Raw genomic sequence first — 17,817 nt, 5'->3', positions numbered from 1 at the left:
GTGCCCTTATTTTGAAGGATGCATTTATCTTCAACGCTAGGGGCGCTGTCTGAGAATATCATACCGGAAGTAGCTCCTGTCTTCTTCTTTGTTTTGAACTTTCAACTCAGTCTTGTGCACGCTGGGAAACCAAGTGAAACAACGTGGATAGTACAAATAAAACTGTGGTATTTAGTAAATTCAGAGTTGGCAAAGCCAACGCGCCCCATGTTTCCTTCCGCCTGGATTTAATACATCGACTCCTCAGCGCGGCTAAAAGGTAAACTCTGCCTCTGTGTCGGTTTGTTTACTAACTGTGGACGGCTCACATTGAAGCTAGCTAAGCTATACAGTCTATACAGAGTCTGTAATGTCAGTGATGTTCTCTCAATCAGTCCACTAACGTTACAGATGGGGAAGGTACCGAAGAAGAGGAGCCTCGCCGACAAGGTCCGCAAAACCAAAACCTCCACTGAAATCAAAAACAATCCCTTTGAGGTGAAAATCAACCGGAAGAAATTTGAGATTTTGGGGAGAAAAGGCAAGCATGATGTGGGTCTCCCTGGTGTGTCTCGATCCAAAGCCATTAATAAGGTAAGTTAGAGGAAATATCATGTTAGTTACCGTAACACTTGATCTTTAATAACGTATCTCTCTCTGCGAGCAAGATTTCAGCAACACATGTTAAGTATTAATATTAACTGACATAAATAAAGCAAAGTAAAACAAACACTATCTGCATGTTAACACTGACTTTTTCCATTTTACCCTAAAAATCTTCATCTTCTGATGAAAAAAAAATTCTACACGTAGCACCAATTGTATGTGGTAATCAATTAATGCCATGAAATCAACTTTAATTATTAATTTATTCATTGCAGTTGGTAATTATACCAAATGTAATTGTATCTAATGAACTGAACATTTTTGATTTCATCAGTAATTCTTACATTTTCCAAATTCATGCAAACTTCTTATGCACAAAATTGCGGTGTGAACCATCATCTCCAAGGATTGCTTGAATTTCTTGACGAGCCGATTGGATGAAGTTCATCATCATTGTAATTCTGCAGAAGGCTATAGTGATGAAGTGCATTACCAGGAGCAGCTGCTTGATTTTAGGGCTGAAATGCTTTGTGAGTTACTGCTAGACGTAAACGTAGGAGTCCTAAACTCAAGATTGATGCGTGGTCTCGGCCAATCGGGAGATACTTATCGCTTTTAGGATGTTTTGTGAAAATGTCGCCTGGTGCTTTGACCAAACATCCAGAACTGCAGCCGCAAATAGAAGATAACAAATGTCCGTGTGAGATAAATCTGTTCAATACAGCAGAATGAAGAAAAGGACGTCAGGCTCTGCTTAAAACATTGAAGATTCTTCCGTCTTCTACTGTAGCACTGTATCTGTCAACCATGGCTCACAGCTCCTCACCTCTTTAACGCTGTGTGTGCTGTGAAGCCTGGCGCTCTCAGTTTCATGCTGAGTTACTACAGGAGAGACTTTGTGAGGACAGAGAGTACCGCGAACAGAACTAAGAGCAAGTTCCAGTATTAAATCTTAATTCTAATGAATGGTTTTTATATGTATATGTGAGAGTTTTGCTGCCGATCTGATAAATTGCTCGGTGCGACGTTGACGTAACTTTATTTTTTCGGTCCGTAGAGAAAAGAAACCCTCCTGAAGGAATACAAACAGAAGGGCAAGTCCAGCAAGTTCATCGACAGACGCTTTGGGGAGTATGACACCAATATGGCGCCGGAAGAGAAAATCCTGCAGAGGTTCGCGATGGAGAGACAGGTCAGTGATGTCGTTGTGATGTGTACAGGACACAGCAGGCCCCTAACATGCCATTTGTCCCGACTTAGACTTCCTTCTGTAGCTCTGGCCTTCTGAATGATACTTAAAAATGTCAAACAACAAATCTCACTCTGTATTATTTTAACTTCCTGTCAAACTTTGCTGCATTACTCAGCGTGTCCATGATAAGAAGGATCTGTACAACTTGAACGAGGACGAGGAGCTGACTCATTATGGCCAGTCGCTGGCCGAGATGGAGAAGTTCAACGACGTTGCGAACAGCGACGATGAATCGGAAGAGAAAGGTCTTTTATCAGGTGAGTGTTGCTGGTGTCCAAACACCAAAGGAACAGAACGTTTTTGATTTAAAAATAAATCCTAAAAAAGACTCCCTACTTTATCTTCAATGGCTTTTCATTTCCAGCCCACAGCTGGATTTAATAAGTCACGTTATAGGTGACAGTCTGGTACATTAATAGTGACACGGTTTCTCTTTCTCGTCCAGCCGAGCTGACCGCCACCCACTTTGGAGGAGGAGGTCTCCTCAGAAAGAAAACGTCAGAGGAGCAGCAGGACGGGGAAGAAAGATACAGAGCCAAGTCCAGACAGGAGCTCATTGAAGAGCTCATCCAGAAGTCCAAGCAGGAGAAGGTGAGCCGGTAACAGTTTGAGTTAATCCCACATACAGCATCCTGTCGCTGTAGAATGTTCTCTACCACAGCGGGAAATAGTCCCCAACAAATACACCATTTACTCCTGTTAGAGTAACTTCAGCTTAATCAGCTCGCTGACATTATTTAAAACATGAAAGTGAGCTGTTTTTAAAAAAACGTGTTTGTGCTCCAGATGATTAACTTCTTTCATTTTTTTTTTACTTTTTCAGCGGGAACGACAGGTGAGGAAAGAGGAGTCTCAGGAGCTGACTGAGAAGCTGGATCAGGAGTGGAAGAGCATCCAGGCTCTGATGGTGAAAAAGACGCCCAAAGGCGAACGCGTCGAGGAGGAGAAGCCCAAGGTAGAGTCACAGCGGTCAGCAAAATGCTGTTCCTCCTCTATGTGCTTTCATTCATCGGTTTCGGAGCCTGATATTTCTTTGTTCTCTCTCTCGGCTTCCTCGGTGCGCTGCAGCTGGAGCAGTACGACATGATGGTCAGAGAGCTGGTCTTCGAGATGAAGGCTCAGCCGTCGGAGAGGCTGAAAACCCCAGAGGAGATCGCCCGCGAGGAGAGGGAGAAGCTGCAGAAACTAGAGGTATGCTTACCGTGCAACGGTAACACTTTCATCTCAACGCAAAACAACTTCTAGTCGTTATGACATATTATGATGCTCTCTTTGTGCTCTTGTTTTCTTCCTAGGCGGACCGCCTGAGGAGGATGATGGGAGATGAAGTCGGGGAGAGTTCAGGGAGTCAAACCCACATCTCTGCTGATGACCTCAATGATGGCTTTATCCTGGATAAGGAGGACAAGAAGACCCTCTCCTATCAGGTGAGAGACGACGCAATACAAACCGCTTTTTGACGATTTATATGTCAATACAGAATGTGTTAAATTCACATTTCTTTTGTGAGTCCAGGATGGAAAATGGAACGTTGAAGAGGAGCCTGAGGAAGATAAGGATGGAGAGGAGGAGGAGGAGGAGGAGGATGATGAAGAAGAACAGGAGGGACAGAGTGGAGAGGATGGGGAGTCAGAGGCAGAGGAGGAAGAAGATGGAGATGATGAGGGGGAGGAGGAGGAGGAGCAGGAGGGCAGCGGTGAGGACGAAGATGGTCACTCTGACCTGGAGTCCGAGCAAGAAAGCGAGGATGAGGAGACAAAAGAGGACAGCGCCAAACCGAGTCTGAGCAAAGAGGAGATGAAGGCCCAGCAGGAAGCGGCTAAAGCAGAGCTCCCATACACATTTACTGGTAACTACACAGTCGTACTACACAGTAGTACTACACAGTACACGTGTACAAAAACTACGCTCAGAGAAGCCTGTCTTTTTCTTTCGGAGTTGATCTTTGTGTGAGACATTGCTTAGATGAGTATCGTCAGCATTCTCCCGTTTTTAATAATGTGTTTGACTTCTATGACGTGTTTCTTCTTCTCTTAGCTCCAGAGAACTACAGCGACCTGACAGACTTGCTCCATGGCCACACCCCCGACAACCAGCGCCTCATCGTGGCCAGGACTCAGAAAAGCAACCATGCTAGTTTGGCTGTCGGCAATAAGCTCAAACTGCAGGTAAACTACAGAGCAGGCGATATGTTTGTGTAAGCGTGGTCCGTTTGTCTCTGTAGCCAGTTTTAGGCTGCGTGCGTGGCCGTATGGACTTAACATGTGATCTCTGTTTGTCTCAGAAACTGTTTGGCTTCTTGTTGGAATACATCGGAGAACTGGCCACCAGGAGTCCACCCGAACTCACCACCGTAGATAAGCTCATACCGTGAGTTCAAAAAGTCGCTTTCTTTCTCCAGTTTTAACCACTGATTTAAATATATAGTCCTCAAAACAAAACGTATCTGATCATTCCTGCTCTGTTTCTTTTCTCCCTCTGTGTCTCTGTGTAGAGAGCTGTACACTATGTGTCAGATGTTTCCAGAAGCAGCCTGTAAGGCCATGCAGAGCATCCTCGCAGACGCTGGTCACAGCACGGAGGAGGTGCTGGAGGTCAAAGGGCATATTGCTTTCCCAACGCTAGACATGGTATGGATTCTTTGCTTTGATACCGTTAACAAAACATACGCTTTGGTTATGTTACATTTAGATCTTTACTGCAAATACTAAATCCCTTTCTTTAAACTGAAAAACATATGGAGATGGTAAAATGATTCTTGGTATCAAGCGACAGTATTTGTTCCTCTTTTCTCTCCTCTGTCTGTGACAAACGGCTACAGTGTGTGTTTGTTTTTGTGTTTGCAGCTCATCTACCTGAAGGTGACAGCGCTGCTGTTTCCTACCTCAGATTTCAGACACCCAGTTTCAACTCCGGCGCTGCTTTACATCAGCCAGGCTCTCACCAAGGTACGCACAGTCTGTTTACTGTCTGTGTCGTTAGAGCCGTTTCTGTATTGTTCTGACTGTTCTTGTCTTCCTGCCTCTCTAATGGGATTTCACAATTTCTCATTCTGTTTGAACCCAGCCCTTCTCTTCTCATTAGTCACTCTTTTTTGTGTTTTATTTCCATAAATATTCCTCAAACATTTTCAATTATTCATTGGAAGTTTTCCAGGTTGTGCAGTTGTTTTATTTCCACTGCTGCAGCTGAAGCACTCAGTGTTTACATCGCAGTTATGTGAAGTGAAAAATCAATGTGGCTGGATAAATGGATGCTTGGTTTTCAGCACTGACGCCAGGATCACACCTGTGTTTCTTTTACCTGTGCTTTGCACGTCCTTAGTGTCCAGTGAGAACTTTACAGGACGTGACGTCGGGCTTGGTGCTGTGCTGTCTGGGAGTGGAGTACGTCACTTTTTCAAAGCGCTTCCTGCCGGAGCTCATCAACTTCCTGTCTGGAACGCTGCATCTGGCCGTGCAGGACAAGACCTCTCTAGGTAGCCGCGAGCTCATCTTAAACAACACATTTCCACAATTCTAGTGTGCTTTTTTTTTTTGGGTGCCAGCAGTTGTAAGGTGCAACAAGACTTTGACATTGTGTTGCAGGTTACACTGTGGTGCCGCCCTTTAGGCCATCGGGGAAGTGCAGTGATCTGCTGGTGTTGTCGGACTCCGAGTCCTGCAAGAGCTGGACAAAGAAGAGCCTTCCACTGTCAGCGACTCAACACCTGGAACTCAGAAATGAGCTGGACAGAGATCACCACAGGTAGGAGGGGAGGGAAGAGGTTTCTTTATTTAAAGGAATAGTTGCTTATTTGCATTCTTGATGAGAGTTGGATGAGATGAATCGCTACAACTCAAGCTAAAGCAAAGAGATCATTATCTAAGCTTAGCATAGCATGAGTGGAAATGGGAAAGCAGCTAGCCTGGCTTTGTTCAAAAGTTAAAAGAAATCCACATTTGAGCACTTTTACGGCTCATTAATGAACATGTTTTACCACCAAGAAAACACAACTTGTCAGTTTTACTCTTCAGTTATTCTGCTGAATAAACTTGGTAAGCTACCCGTAACATTGAACAATTAGCAAAACATTTTCTTCATCAATGTGACGCAAATCCACATGATTACTATGAACCAATGCTAACTAACATTAAGGAGTACGACATTAGTTAGGAAATACACAGGGAAATAAAGTGTTTTCTCTACCCAAAAAAAATGTATTAACGTTGGAAGATTCCCACTTGATTTGTCTCAGGCAGCCAAAGTGGAAGCCATTAGCTTCCGTTAAACTTTAAAAAGCTTATTTGAGGACAGAATGAAGACTGTAGATTTGGAGAAACATTGTGTGTCTTCTCAGCCTGTGTGGACAGGAGGAATGATGAAATACAGCTTAATATGGGCATGTGAGTCATGTTTTGAGGAAATAATGAACCTATCCAGGCTTATCAGAAAGCTTTGGATGACAAGATCACTGTCGTCATTTCTTTATTCAATTACTGTCCATGGTTTGTGTGTTCACTCTCCCACAAATGCTTTCTAAATTTAAAGCCTCCCCAGATGTTGTTTTGTAAACCCCTCTGTATGGACCGCTGACCCCACAGAGACATGGCATTCAGAAGCAACAGATCTCAGGATGCCTTAATTGGCCATTCAGAGTAGAGTATGAAACAACACCATGTAATAACACCGTGTAATAACAGGAGGGAGCACTGGTCTGGAGACAGTTAGATGCCCAGCTGAGAGAGAGCGATGAAGTGTGAGAAAACGTTTTGTCTTCTCGTCTTCAGCTTGGACCAAAATCTGAGGACCAACAAATATCAAGACACAAAGAGACGAAGTTAGACTGATTAATTATCTTTTCTACAAGTGAAAAAACACAAGTTAGTTTGTTTTTTAGCACAACAAATAGACAATGGAAGCACACACACGCATGCACTCATTATGGTCTTTTCTTTAAACAATTGCTTCACAACATTATATAACAAATGCAGTGGAATAAATGTGTGATGAGGGTCTTTGTTAATGTACGAGTATGAAAAGCTAAGATGAATCATCACACGGCGTTTACCTGCACAGACTGTGCTGCTCAGAGCTGATGCATCCACTCTTGTGATTCTGATGAGTCGCCAGTGTGCTTTCACACAGCAGCTGCTGTGTGGGCGCACAAAGCAGAGCTTGTAAACAGGCTTCAGTGCACGGGTGGCGAGAATATACATTTTTTATTTGTACTCAACTGATACTCATAACATGCCATAAAGCGCTCTGACCCAAACTCGAGCGCAGTTATGTTGGAGATGGATTAATTTGATTAAATTTGCCGACTATTCGTCAAAGAAAATGAAAAACACCTGTTAGTGACAAAGAACAAACCCCAATCTTATCTTTTATGTACCTAAAATCAGTAATAAGAAAATGATAAAGCATTTTTTTTCCCCCTGGTAATAACCACGAGCTCTGTCTCTCTGCAGGTTGATGTGTCTGTCTACTTGCCTGGACCTGGTGAAGCGATGCTGTCTGCTCTACAAAGACCTCCCGTCCTTCGCGTGCGTCTTTCAGCCAATCGGAGCGCTGCTTTCCAAACACCTCTCAGCCCAAACGTTACCAGAGCTTTTACAGGTTGGTGCCAAAGAGATGTTTGTTATACAGCCAGGTCTCCCCTTTTTGTCTCTAGAAGTATCGGATTCTCAGTTTCTCCCTAATTGTGATATTTGTTGTTCTGCTGCAGGAGCTCCACGGTGAGATCCTGGAGAGCGTCGGCAGTGCTCCCGTGAGTCGCAGTCGGCTGGTTTTAGAGCGGAAGAAGCCGATTCCTCTGAAGCTGTTCACACCCAAGATTGTTGAAGTGTAAGATGTAATCCAACGAGTCCAAAACATCTGCTAAAATGAGATCTAGCATGCACATTTGCTGACAGCGGCATTTGTTTTTAAATACCTTCATTTGCTTCTTTCCTATTTGTCAGGTTGGACTTTGGAAAGAAACGTGGCAGCACCAGAGTGGAGAGAGAGCAGGAGAAACTGAAGCACAAGTACAAGAAGGAGTTTAAGGGCGCTCTGAGGGAGATCAGGAAGGACACGCGCTTCCTGGCCAGAGAGAAGCTCAATGAGGTCATGGACAGGTACGGATAACATGGAGTGTCCATGTGGAAGAGAAACAAACATGTTTCTGTGAGGGGGGGAAAAAAAGCCTTTAACTTGTTGCGCTCTTCTGTGTTTCAGAGATTCGGAGAGAAAGAGGAAAGTGAGGGAGCTCTTCGGCAGCTTGGCCACTCAGGAGGGAGAGTGGAAGGCCCTGAAGAGGAGGAAGAAGAAGTGAAACACAGAATCTCTCTCTTCATCGTATCTTTCCGTCATCCGTTTCCTGTCAAGTGGCCGTCTCACGTCCAGATGTGGATAACGGTCCCGTTCAAGGTTGACACCTGTGGAACTAGGAGCCGTTTTGTACTTTATGGCTTCTTTTTTTAAATTGCGTGATGGGACAAGTTCCACTTCCTTGTCACAGCATTTTAGAGTGTTTGACAAATAGCTGTCAGAAACAAACACCCAAGTTGTCAAATATTATGATGTAGGCGTTTGATGCGAACATCGGATACTGTTGTTGGAAGTGTCAGTCAACACAGCAGTTAATACTCGGTTTGCATTCTTCTTGTTTTACCACCAGAATCCATCACTATAATGAAAATAAATGAGTGTCTTCATGTTCTCTGCTTTCCATTCTCCTTTTTTTTCGGTCAAGCTCAGTTAAGTGCAGTTTTATTCCCGTCATGATCAAAATGCAAAAAGTAAAATGCTATGATAGAGAGAGCATTAGTTCTGTTACATAAAAGTTATGGATTGTTCAGTGGGCGTCTTTAGCGGGAGTGAATCCAGTTTTCTAGTTTTACTTTACTGCTTTTTAATATGAGAATTAAGCCACAGAGCGTTGTTGAAAGGTAGCAGGGATGTGTGAGTAGAGATGATGGGGGGGGGGGGGGGGAATGAAATCAGAAGATGAAAGTGGTTCTACAGAAAAGACTCCACCTTCTTGTTTGTATCTCTGTTCCCACTTTGGCTGTTTTGCCCTAAAACTAAATTGTGTTCACACCTGTTGGAAAACGAGTTGCAAGCCATTTAGGAAATGAGATGCTCTCATCATTTCCCAGCTGTTTCTCTCTCGGTCTCTCTATTTAACTGATTTATGTGCGTACAGGTGCGATGCCATGTTAGTGTCGTCGTAATGCAGATGAGTATATTTCTCAACGATCGAAAGTTGGCGATGTGAGGGCACCGAAACTATCCGAATCATGAAATAAAGCCAACAAAATACGAAGCAGACGTCACGTTGTCACAGTAGCCGTCTCTGCGTGGAGCCGCGATGAGCAGTAACAACGTGGGGCCATCGGCCACTTTCGAGTCGGCGGGGGATGTTCCAGGAAACGGCAGCTGACAGGTGTGGACTATAACGAGCGAGGACGCGGTCAAGTGCACGCCTCTCTGCAGGGTTCATTAGTAAGAAATGGAAGTGAAAAGTAGAGAATTAGATGACTCACTCTGTGTTCCTGGGAGTGCTGCTCTTTAGGGAAACTGTTGGGGGGGAGGGGGGGGGATTCACAAAGGCCGCGTTTACATCTGGAGGAAGTGCGGCTCTAAACATTTTTCTTGGGAGAAGATTCAAATTCGGCAACCACTGGGTTGCATATACATGCTCTCAAGTAGTGGTCAAAATGTAGGTGGATTTGTAGTGAGCAACATGTCACGGTACACGTGGGACGTCTGTCTCTGTGTTAATGGAGCTGAACTGTGTCTCGGAGGGAAAGATGCTGGAGGAGTTGTTTTGCAAGGACAGACCTTTTGTAAGTGTTGCTTCTCTTTCGCTCTGCTGCTTCCAGCACACACTGAAGGCCAACATGTTCTATTGTAGTAACACACTGGTTGGTTCCGTGGCTGCATGCAGGATTATCCCTGCCTTTTAAACCAAATGCCAAAAGACATATTTCCCCCTGATGAAAATACCAGTATATCCAATCATGAACTCGTTAATGCTAAAAAAATCTTGGCAGATATTGAAATCCCTAAAATGCTTATTGGTGCACATGTTGTCCTCTGTTGTCCCCCCAGAATGAGCAAAACGACAGCAACAACACACTTTTCTTTTTAACTTAACTTTTATTCAACACATAACTCCAAATCAATTCAATTTTTGCAGCGGTTAAGCTGAGTAGTTATACATGCTCTTGGTTTCCAAAAGTCCATTCAGTATGAGATATATTTGTCACAGCGGTGATAAATTAAAAAATACAATATGAATGCACAAATAGCTCAGCACTTTTTTTTTTTTTGTCCACCGCAAAATACAGTGACAGTACACAGAGAAAAATAGAGACTATCATTACGCTTCCATTTCAAACGGATCACTGTAAATTCTTCATTAATATAGAGACACTTAGGTGCTTGAATTGGTGTATTTCAATGTTTGAGCAATTGACATAGCCACACAAGTGAAGACAACACACACACACACACACACACACACACACAGACACTGAGAACGTTTACTCACTGTAATCACAGCCGGTCACTTTAAGGACTGATGTGTTAAAGGCACAAACACTCAGACAACATCTCTCATTCTGTACAACATTTACCCACATACTGCTGTACAAACGTACATAACAACACAAACACACACACACACAAATGTTGGGCACAGACTCCATAAAAGGACCAAAAAACGAGGCACAGCGGGACTTGGCAGAGCGACATGGAATGTTTCGGTCGTTGATCATCGGTCTCTTGATTGTGAAGCTCTCGATCAGTTGTCGTCAGTGTCGTCCTGAGAGACAAGAGGGACAAGAGGTGGGCGGTGAGTTTGCTGTCCTTGAATGAAGCATCGGCATACAGCGGGATGATTATACAACCAGATGAGGTGATGCTACGACACCTATTAAGATGCGTTCTTTGTCCTTTGTTTTTCAGCTTTGGAAGATAATTAAACAGGTTCGGGAGACAATCCTGACTAAAATGTATGCGATTTAGTGCACATTTAGTTTGACTCTATATTCCAGCTGATTCAGTTTAACAGTTTTATGCTGATGAGAGAACAGAAAGTACAAAAACATCCCCTCAGGTGTATTCAGATTATAGTGGTGTGAATTTAAGGCTCTACAAAAATGACAGGATGCGAAAACTGCCATGAATTTCTATTTGTATCCAACATCAGCTCCGATGCCAATCACCAAATATGAATTCATTGAAAAAAAATCTGAACCCTTTAAATGCCAGTCTGTTTACATCATACCACTGTTGTTTTTTTATGGAGGGAAAACACGCAATAAAAGAGTAATTTTTGGCATTTCATCAAACACTTGACAAACACCAAAATGAGTGTCAATTGAAAAATGAAAATGCCAAACATGTCCCTTGTGATGCACAAGGGACATGTCTATCTTCTCTATCACATAAACGGTTCCTTCTTTGATTTTGAAATGCAGCTACATATTATAAATATAGACTTGTGCTCGTGGAGTCATACCTCAGTAGGGTCCGTATCAACCGGTGACTCTGCCATGTCCTGTGCTGCTGAGGCGTCATCAGTCTGGCAAAAGACAAAAAGGAAAACAATTTTTTTCTTGATCTCATAGGAGTTACTGTATGTTTAATGTGAAAACATGGGGACTAATTTGGGAAGCCTGTATATGCACTTTAAAAAAGAAATGTCAGAGAAAACAATGAATAGAGAAAATAATCAGCAGATGAATCTAAAATGAAAACAATAATTAGTTGCAGCCCCCAGACACAAACATCTGGATGCACTAACTACCATTATGCCATCATTTATGCAACATTACATAACACAAGTTTAAAAGGTAAACAACACACAGAATTCATCCCATCCCTGCTTTGTCCCTTCATACATTAAGAGGCGCTTGCACTCATTTCATAACGATCATTATGATTGGTGGCCATTTCCAGTGAGTGGGCTGCTGAGAAAGAGACCAGACATGAGCCGCTAATGAAAAAGGGGAGGTGAGGGTGTGTGTGCGTGCGTGTGTGTGACGTCTCTCCTGTCCAGCTGAAAGGACGCCCTCCACACCGCTGAACTGACCTTCCTTAATGGGCAGCGGTCACAGTGCGCTGACGTGCGCATGTGTATATATAAGTGGGACACGCTCACCGGCGGCCGACATAACCTTAAAACCACTGACTGCACCTTCTACTCCTGCTGTTGCATTTAACGCCACCCATCGAGCCTCCATCTGGTCACCCAGCAGAGCTAGAGACACGTGTGCTCATGTAAACACACACACACACACACACACACACACACACACAACGCACAGCTGGACTGACCATAGACACCACCTTGGCCAAAAGTTAAAAGATTTGTTCGCTTTTCAGGACAAACCAAACCTCAAATATCTTTGTAAACCACCTTCCAAATCCAAATCAAAGTAACCCCTGGCCTCCATTCTGCTTTGTTTCAACGCAGAAATTGCCTCCGGGGAGGTGAAAATATGGCAGCCTCTTTTATTGCATGCCGCTGAAAAGATCTGAGCAATAAGTCGTGTTGTCGTTGGCCATTTTCTATTTCCTGTCGCGTCTCCACCTCGGGTCCCCACCACTCCACCTACCACGCTCTATCTCATTGTCTCTTTCCTCTCCTTCTACCTCTCTGGCTTTCGCTGTCTCCTGATATGAGTCACCAGCCGCTGATGAATTGGAGAAACAACTAGATGAGGAGATCAATCAGACTCAGCATCCCACCTTCCTCTGTTTGTGTGTCTAAGTGTGTGTGTCAGACACACAGGAGACCATCTTTGATGTGCTCTCTTGACCTGGCATCAATTTTTTAATCGAATCAATATTAATGACGATTAATGGCTAATGATGGTTAAACGAGCACAAGCTGCTGCTGTCTGCGTGTCACTCTCTCGCTGTGGGAATACCAGGATTTTCTTTTTGTGTTTATTCCTCTCGGTTTGTCCACCATATCTCCATCGGTCACGCACACTCTGTATCTGTTTGTCCATCTGTTTGTCTGTGCATGCCTGCCAGTTTGGCTTGTCATCCTCGTAATGAGGCTGATCTCATTCCAGGTGGAGCTCCATCAGTGTTTTATCCCTCAGGGTGAATATTAGCCATCTCGCCAACCGTAATATCGTAAACCCCTTTTGTGGGAAAATACCACAAGCGTCCTTTGATCGTGAAATCAAATGCAGCAAATGTCAGCAATGAAGGATGGCACCAGCAGTGGAAGAATAATTTGACTGCTTCATTAAAAGATCTGCTTGTACAGGTGTCAGTTGTTGCCATTGGCAGGAAAATAACTCGATGATTTCTTTGGTATCTTATCTTTTTTGTCTTGTACTTGTCACGGATCACAGCCAATTGAAGCACAGCTGAAGACATGTGTGCATGTGTGCGTCTGTGTGTGTGTGTGTGTGATGTTATCCCTTGGTGTGTAAATTGTGTTAATTAAGAGGCGGGAGATCGAGCATCACAACAAACCTTTCAGAGATTGATTGGCTTCATTTCCTGCTACTCACAACGATGTCACGAGAGACGCGGGTAATTACAAATTTAGTCGTCCTCTCAGAATTACATCAGATTTTCACACCTTATTAATCCAGATACAAACCACAGGGTAGTGTAACTGCGATGGTTTGAGACAAAGGAAGAACAGTGTTTGGTTCAGTGTAGGAACACAAAGCAGAGCATGAGCATGAAGGCCATCTGCTCCTTTTGTTGCTCTGCCTGCGCTGATAGGAGATGGTGTAAAGTAAAAGTAGTGATTAAGGGATACTTACTCAAAGCTTTTGTTTACATTCAGTGTTTCTCACCAATACCCACAGCAGGTATCCTTGAGGTCTGACAAACCTTTTGAATTCTCATTGAAAAATGTGAAACTGTGCGCCGTTTACTTGTAGTCTTCTTTTCGGTGAATTGTTTCCCTTTTTTTGCACTTAACCAGTTGTTGATCAGAGTATAATCTCAGTGTCCTAAATAGTAGCTATAGCCCTGACTGTATAAAAAAATCTACACCAACAGCTGTCAAAATCTTCGCTATACAGGGCAAGAAAGAAAAGGAGAAAGGAAAATCATGTTTCGTGTTTGACTTGTGTCGCAGCAGTAAATGATTTGCTGCAGTTATAACTGCCCTTACCTCCTCCTCCTTTGGACACACGATGGCCTGAATGACAAGACGAACAATGCTGGGAAGCTAACAATGTGTAACGGCTTTCATTTCAGAGAAGACCGACAGGCAGTGGATATGAGAAGTGATGACAAATGACTCAAGGTAAAGGAGGCCATTTTGAGTTATAGCTGGCAGCCACTGTGGAGAGATGTGCTGTGCTGCAAAGATGTGTCATTGCATATTAGTATGTCTGGACAAGTGTGAGCATACTGCAAGCGTGGTCAGACGAGCACAAGTTGCATTGACATTTTAATTCTCCTTTTTGTGTAGGGAAAATATAATTATTGCCTTATTCTGTATATATTTTTAAATATGGTTTTGGACATGTTTTTTGGGAACTGTTTAAATCGCGACACGGAGTAACAGAGTCCCGAGTTGGTAACGTACGAAGAGCTCAGATCACTAAAGCAACAGCTAACAACTTCCGCCCTGTAGCTGGTTAGCTGCTTTTGTGACTGTTAGAATTGAATTGATACTATGAACTATATTAAGTGCCAGGCCACAAAAATATTCACCAATCACAGATCAATCGGACCTCAAAATTCTCACCCGCACGTGAGCGTACTACTGTAGAGGGCGGAAAAATAGGTCAAACTTATTCATTTTGGTACACATTTTAACCCCAATAAATACATGTCAAGTGACAACAAATACAAATGATAGCCTAGATATATACTGATTTACTGATTTACTGATACTGAAAAGTATCTTCCTTACTTGTTTGGCCGGATCCTTCTTGACCAATCCAGTGGCACAGACAATGTTGCCGGCTCCCTCCACCGTTTTGTGGGCCACGGCGGTCACCCCGGTGACCATGGCTCCACCCACCTGTGACACTCCAGACACGGCTGTAGGGACGAAGAGAAGAAGAAGAAGAAGAAGAAGAAGAAGAAGAAGAAGAAGAAGAAGAAGAAGAAGAAGAAGAAGGGCATTAGAGGGGGGTGTATCTCTATAGAAACTCAATACCAGTCTGTGAGGATTAGCGTGTAGAAAAATAAGCATCTCAAAATACATGGATCCACCGTGATTAAAAGGATTTGTAGATGTTAGTGAAACATATTGACAGGAACTTTTATGCTTAACATCATGTATTGATTTAATACTAACACATTGCTTAGATGGATGTGCTAAAGGAACAACCATAAAATCAGGAAACATAAATATGTTTTGGAAATGTGCACAACCAATCCAACACTAATCCAACAATTAGGTTGGACAAAAGCTTGTGCTCTTTCTTCTTTCAAATAGTCTCATGTTATAAATAGTGCTATTGCTTGAATATAGGATATTGTAACATTAAGACACAGTTGTTTGCGTCGAACAACATGGGGGAGGCTACATTCTGCATTACTGCACCTGGAGTAACGCTTCTAGTTGGAACGCCCTACAGAGCGGTTTAAGACTGGATCAGCACCTGTCGCGTCATTTGGTTGACTGAAAAAACCTCGGGAACAGCCTGAGGCACTTTCCTTTCATAGACTTCTCAGAGTTTCACCACGCCTTTTACTGTCTGAGCGCTGGATTGTTGTGTAATGTGTAGTTTTGCACATCAGTATCTGATCCTAGGTGTCCTTCTTGTGACTTTTATGGTAAACATGAACTGTTTTGGAAAGGCGTGTTGTAAATATACATTTTCTTTTAATTCAGTGAGGCGTCATTTTTAAATTAAGGGCGAAAAAGTCAATCAGTACCGATATTCTCTTGATATATACATTCAGAACCAAGCTGCCCGATCTGCATGTGCTAAATGTATTTACACCAGTGGTTCCCAACCTGGGGATCAGGGCCCTAACGAATGATTCACAAGTTAAATTCGAGAGGATGCGAGACTATTAGCAGTATAGGACTACAGAAAAAAATAACACTTATACAACCAGTGACATGGGGTCACAAGGACATAGCTTTATTTTAGGGGGCAACAAGCCAAAAAGGTTGGAATGCTCTGCACTGTATGGTGGAATATATTTACACATAATGATTAATCACAACTAAGCTGCACTTTGATATAAGGCATCGTATCCGCATCATATAAGGACCTCTTAAAAGCAGATTATGCAGATCATATGGTCTATGGTAAAATAAATATCCTCCCTCACTTAGTGGCTTAGACACTTTGTATATAACCACATTTCCAAAAGCACTCACTTTACTCGTGGCTATGTTACAACAATACAGCCGTCTCCCTGGATGCCTATAACAGGAAGTCTCCCCCCGGCTCCTCAGCTTGTTATGTATGAGAAATGGCGGGGCCGGGCCCATGGGGGGTTAGGCAGGTTGTGTGGAGTAAGACGGTGAAATATGACACCTGCAGAGTTACATCTCTCTCACTGACCACCTGAGGACCCAGTGAGATTACTCTTTCTGCTTTTATGTCAAAGATCTATTGTGTAAAAAAAAAGCAGCTGCAGTTTACAAAATGTGTAAATTAATACACTATTTTCTTTTTTTCAGACCAACAAGAGAAATGGGACAGATGCCCTGAATTAATATATGATCTTACCTGTTGTGACTCCATCCTTTGTTTTGGTACCTGAAAGGATGCAGGTGAAGCTCAATTAGTCCGAAAATATGAACAAAACAGTGCACACATGATTAAAAAAAACAATCACTTATTTATTCAGGCTCAGAGTGAGTGTTGTTGCGTAATAGTCATGATTGTAACATATTCATAAATCAAATGAATTCCCAGCACTCACCGACAAACATGACCCCATCTTTCGTCATCTCAGCTGCTCCACTCACTCCCTGCTTGGTTTTCTCCGCCACCAACACGACCCCATCCCTGGCTTTGGAGAAACCCTTCTTGAACACGTCCATGGCTGCTCGATCGGCTCCCAAATTAGCGCGCAGCTGTGAGGATGTCAAATAAGTAAATAAGTAAATAAATAAATACAATTGAGAAGGCACTCCCGGATCGAAGCGTGTGACAATTGACGCTAAAGCGATGCCACCGCCCTACGTTTCTCTCTGGCAGGTTTGTGAAGCCGACACCACCGTCTCAAATGTTTGAGCAGTTGATACAAGCTGCTGAAAAATCCCACCTGTAGCAACTGGTTACAGCCCAACTGAGAAACCATGAATGGATTTACTATCCATTTCAATCTAAAATAAAATACTACATTGCTACGCGATTAGATCATACAACAATGATTTAGCTGCTATTCTTGAATAAAGGATGTTTAAAAAAAAGAATTATTGAAAGAGAACAATACATAAAAGAGCTGCGGTCCACGCACCTGTTCGCGTTAACTTCCTTTAAAGCGAGAATGTGGTGAGTCTTCCGGGATGACAGCGGAGATTCCCCCAAAGGGCAGTGAAACCGGTTTATTCTCTCCGAACTACAACTGTAGCCTACTCTCAAACACGATCGTGTGTGTGCGTGTGTGTGCGTGTGTGTATGTGGTTCCAACAAGACAGACGCTCCACAGGTTTGACAGACGCCTCCTACGTGATGGAGAAAGAGCGATTAAACCCCGTGATGCTGATGCGAGAGAAGAGATGCTCACACACACACATGCACACACACACACACACACACACACACACACACACACACCACACACAAACACACACACACATTCACACACAAAGATTACGTAGCTCTTTCTGTACGTGGGTTGCCCACAGCATGTATGTGCAGCACGGCTCTTAAAATCGTCAGCTGGCTGAATGCATCTGCCGCCAAACTACTAATTAGTGACAGTATAATTATGCAAAATAACACGACTGGGCTGATGATCACTGTTTCAAATGTGAGTAAGATGTTAACTGCAGCTGCGCAGCCAGTCCCCACAGGAATCTTTTGCATTGTAGCCTAAATCAAAAG

At 43.2% G+C, this 17,817-nt stretch overlaps 2 protein-coding genes across 2 annotated transcripts; one reads left to right on the top strand and one right to left on the bottom strand.

The window, feature by feature from the left end:
* The first annotated feature begins 119 nt into the window (after nt 1-119).
* nop14 (NOP14 nucleolar protein homolog (yeast)) lies at nt 120-8,479 on the top strand. The gene is made up of 19 exons (XM_079179025.1): nt 120-259; nt 391-573; nt 1,643-1,777; nt 1,953-2,094; nt 2,283-2,428; nt 2,661-2,792; nt 2,906-3,028; nt 3,133-3,264; nt 3,353-3,686; nt 3,875-4,005; nt 4,122-4,207; nt 4,332-4,467; nt 4,684-4,785; nt 5,162-5,315; nt 5,425-5,584; nt 7,288-7,435; nt 7,545-7,663; nt 7,780-7,935; nt 8,036-8,479. The coding sequence occupies exons 2-19, from the start codon at nt 391-393 to the stop codon at nt 8,130-8,132; spliced, it is 2,616 nt and encodes an 871-aa protein (XP_079035151.1). The 5' UTR covers nt 120-259; the 3' UTR covers nt 8,133-8,479.
* A 1,470-nt stretch (nt 8,480-9,949) lies between these two features.
* Nucleotides 9,950-17,354, bottom strand: LOC306710439 (gamma-synuclein-like). The gene is made up of 6 exons (XM_079179000.1): nt 17,228-17,354; nt 16,688-16,841; nt 16,492-16,521; nt 14,709-14,839; nt 11,328-11,390; nt 9,950-10,628 (listed from the first exon to the last, which is right to left on the bottom strand). Exons 2-6 carry the CDS (start codon nt 16,806-16,808, stop codon nt 10,608-10,610), a joined length of 366 nt encoding a protein of 121 aa, XP_079035126.1. The 5' UTR covers nt 16,809-16,841; nt 17,228-17,354; the 3' UTR covers nt 9,950-10,607.
* Nucleotides 17,355-17,817: the final 463 nt, after the last annotated feature.

Source organism: Pholis gunnellus (genome assembly GCF_910591455.1).
Source record: "Pholis gunnellus genome assembly, chromosome: 18".
Classification (NCBI taxonomy): Eukaryota; Metazoa; Chordata; class Actinopteri; order Perciformes; family Pholidae; genus Pholis; species Pholis gunnellus.
The sequence above is the reverse complement of the archived record's forward strand: the minus strand, read 5'-3'. Positions and strand labels throughout refer to the sequence as shown.